The sequence below is a fragment of the Penaeus monodon genome, chromosome 29, assembly GCF_015228065.2.
Source record: "Penaeus monodon isolate SGIC_2016 chromosome 29, NSTDA_Pmon_1, whole genome shotgun sequence".
NCBI classification, from domain to species: Eukaryota; Metazoa; Arthropoda; class Malacostraca; order Decapoda; family Penaeidae; genus Penaeus; species Penaeus monodon.
Genome location: NC_051414.1, coordinates 22219367 through 22219827, shown reverse-complemented (window position 1 = coordinate 22219827; position 461 = coordinate 22219367). Strand labels below are relative to the sequence as shown.

General features: G+C 49.5%; 1 protein-coding gene across 5 annotated transcripts in view; it reads left to right on the top strand.

Moving 5' to 3' along the window:
- Nucleotides 1-461, top strand: part of LOC119592021 (carbohydrate sulfotransferase 1-like) — a 107787-nt gene that overhangs the window by 92545 nt on the left and 14781 nt on the right. For all 5 annotated transcript variants that reach the window (XM_037940810.1, XM_037940805.1, XM_037940808.1 and 2 more), the window contains one exon: nt 171-413. In XM_037940810.1, the coding sequence (XP_037796738.1) occupies nt 299-413 (115 nt within the window). In that variant the 5' untranslated portion in view covers nt 171-298. The remainder of the gene's footprint in view (nt 1-170; nt 414-461) is intronic.

Below are 461 nucleotides of genomic sequence, written 5' to 3'. Positions count from 1 at the left end.
ATTAGCAAACAGAACCGTTCCAAGTCACAACGATTTGTAGCATTAGTTTTTAGTTAGTTAGTTTTTAGAAAAAAAAAAAAACGAAATATTTCTTCTGTTATCATCTTTTATCCTCATATGTAGAACAGAAAAAAAAGAAAAATGTAATTAACAAACCCTCATCATTACAGGGAGCAGCAACGCCGACCCAAGACGTAAGAGGCAGGACCCTGACCGGCATCTTCTAACCTAAGAAGACAATGGCGTGACTCCCTTCCCAGATCCCCACGGTACCAGCCCCCGCCCGCGCAAGGTTGACATGGGCGTCGCGATGGGTCGAAGGCGGTGGGCGGTGGTGTCCTTAGGGATGATGGCGGGCGGTTACCTCGCCCTCGCTGCTCTCACACAGTTGGCGAACCTGCCGGAGGGAAAAGGTGAGGCGGGTGAGGCGCAGGATTACCACAATGACCGGCGTTGATTGA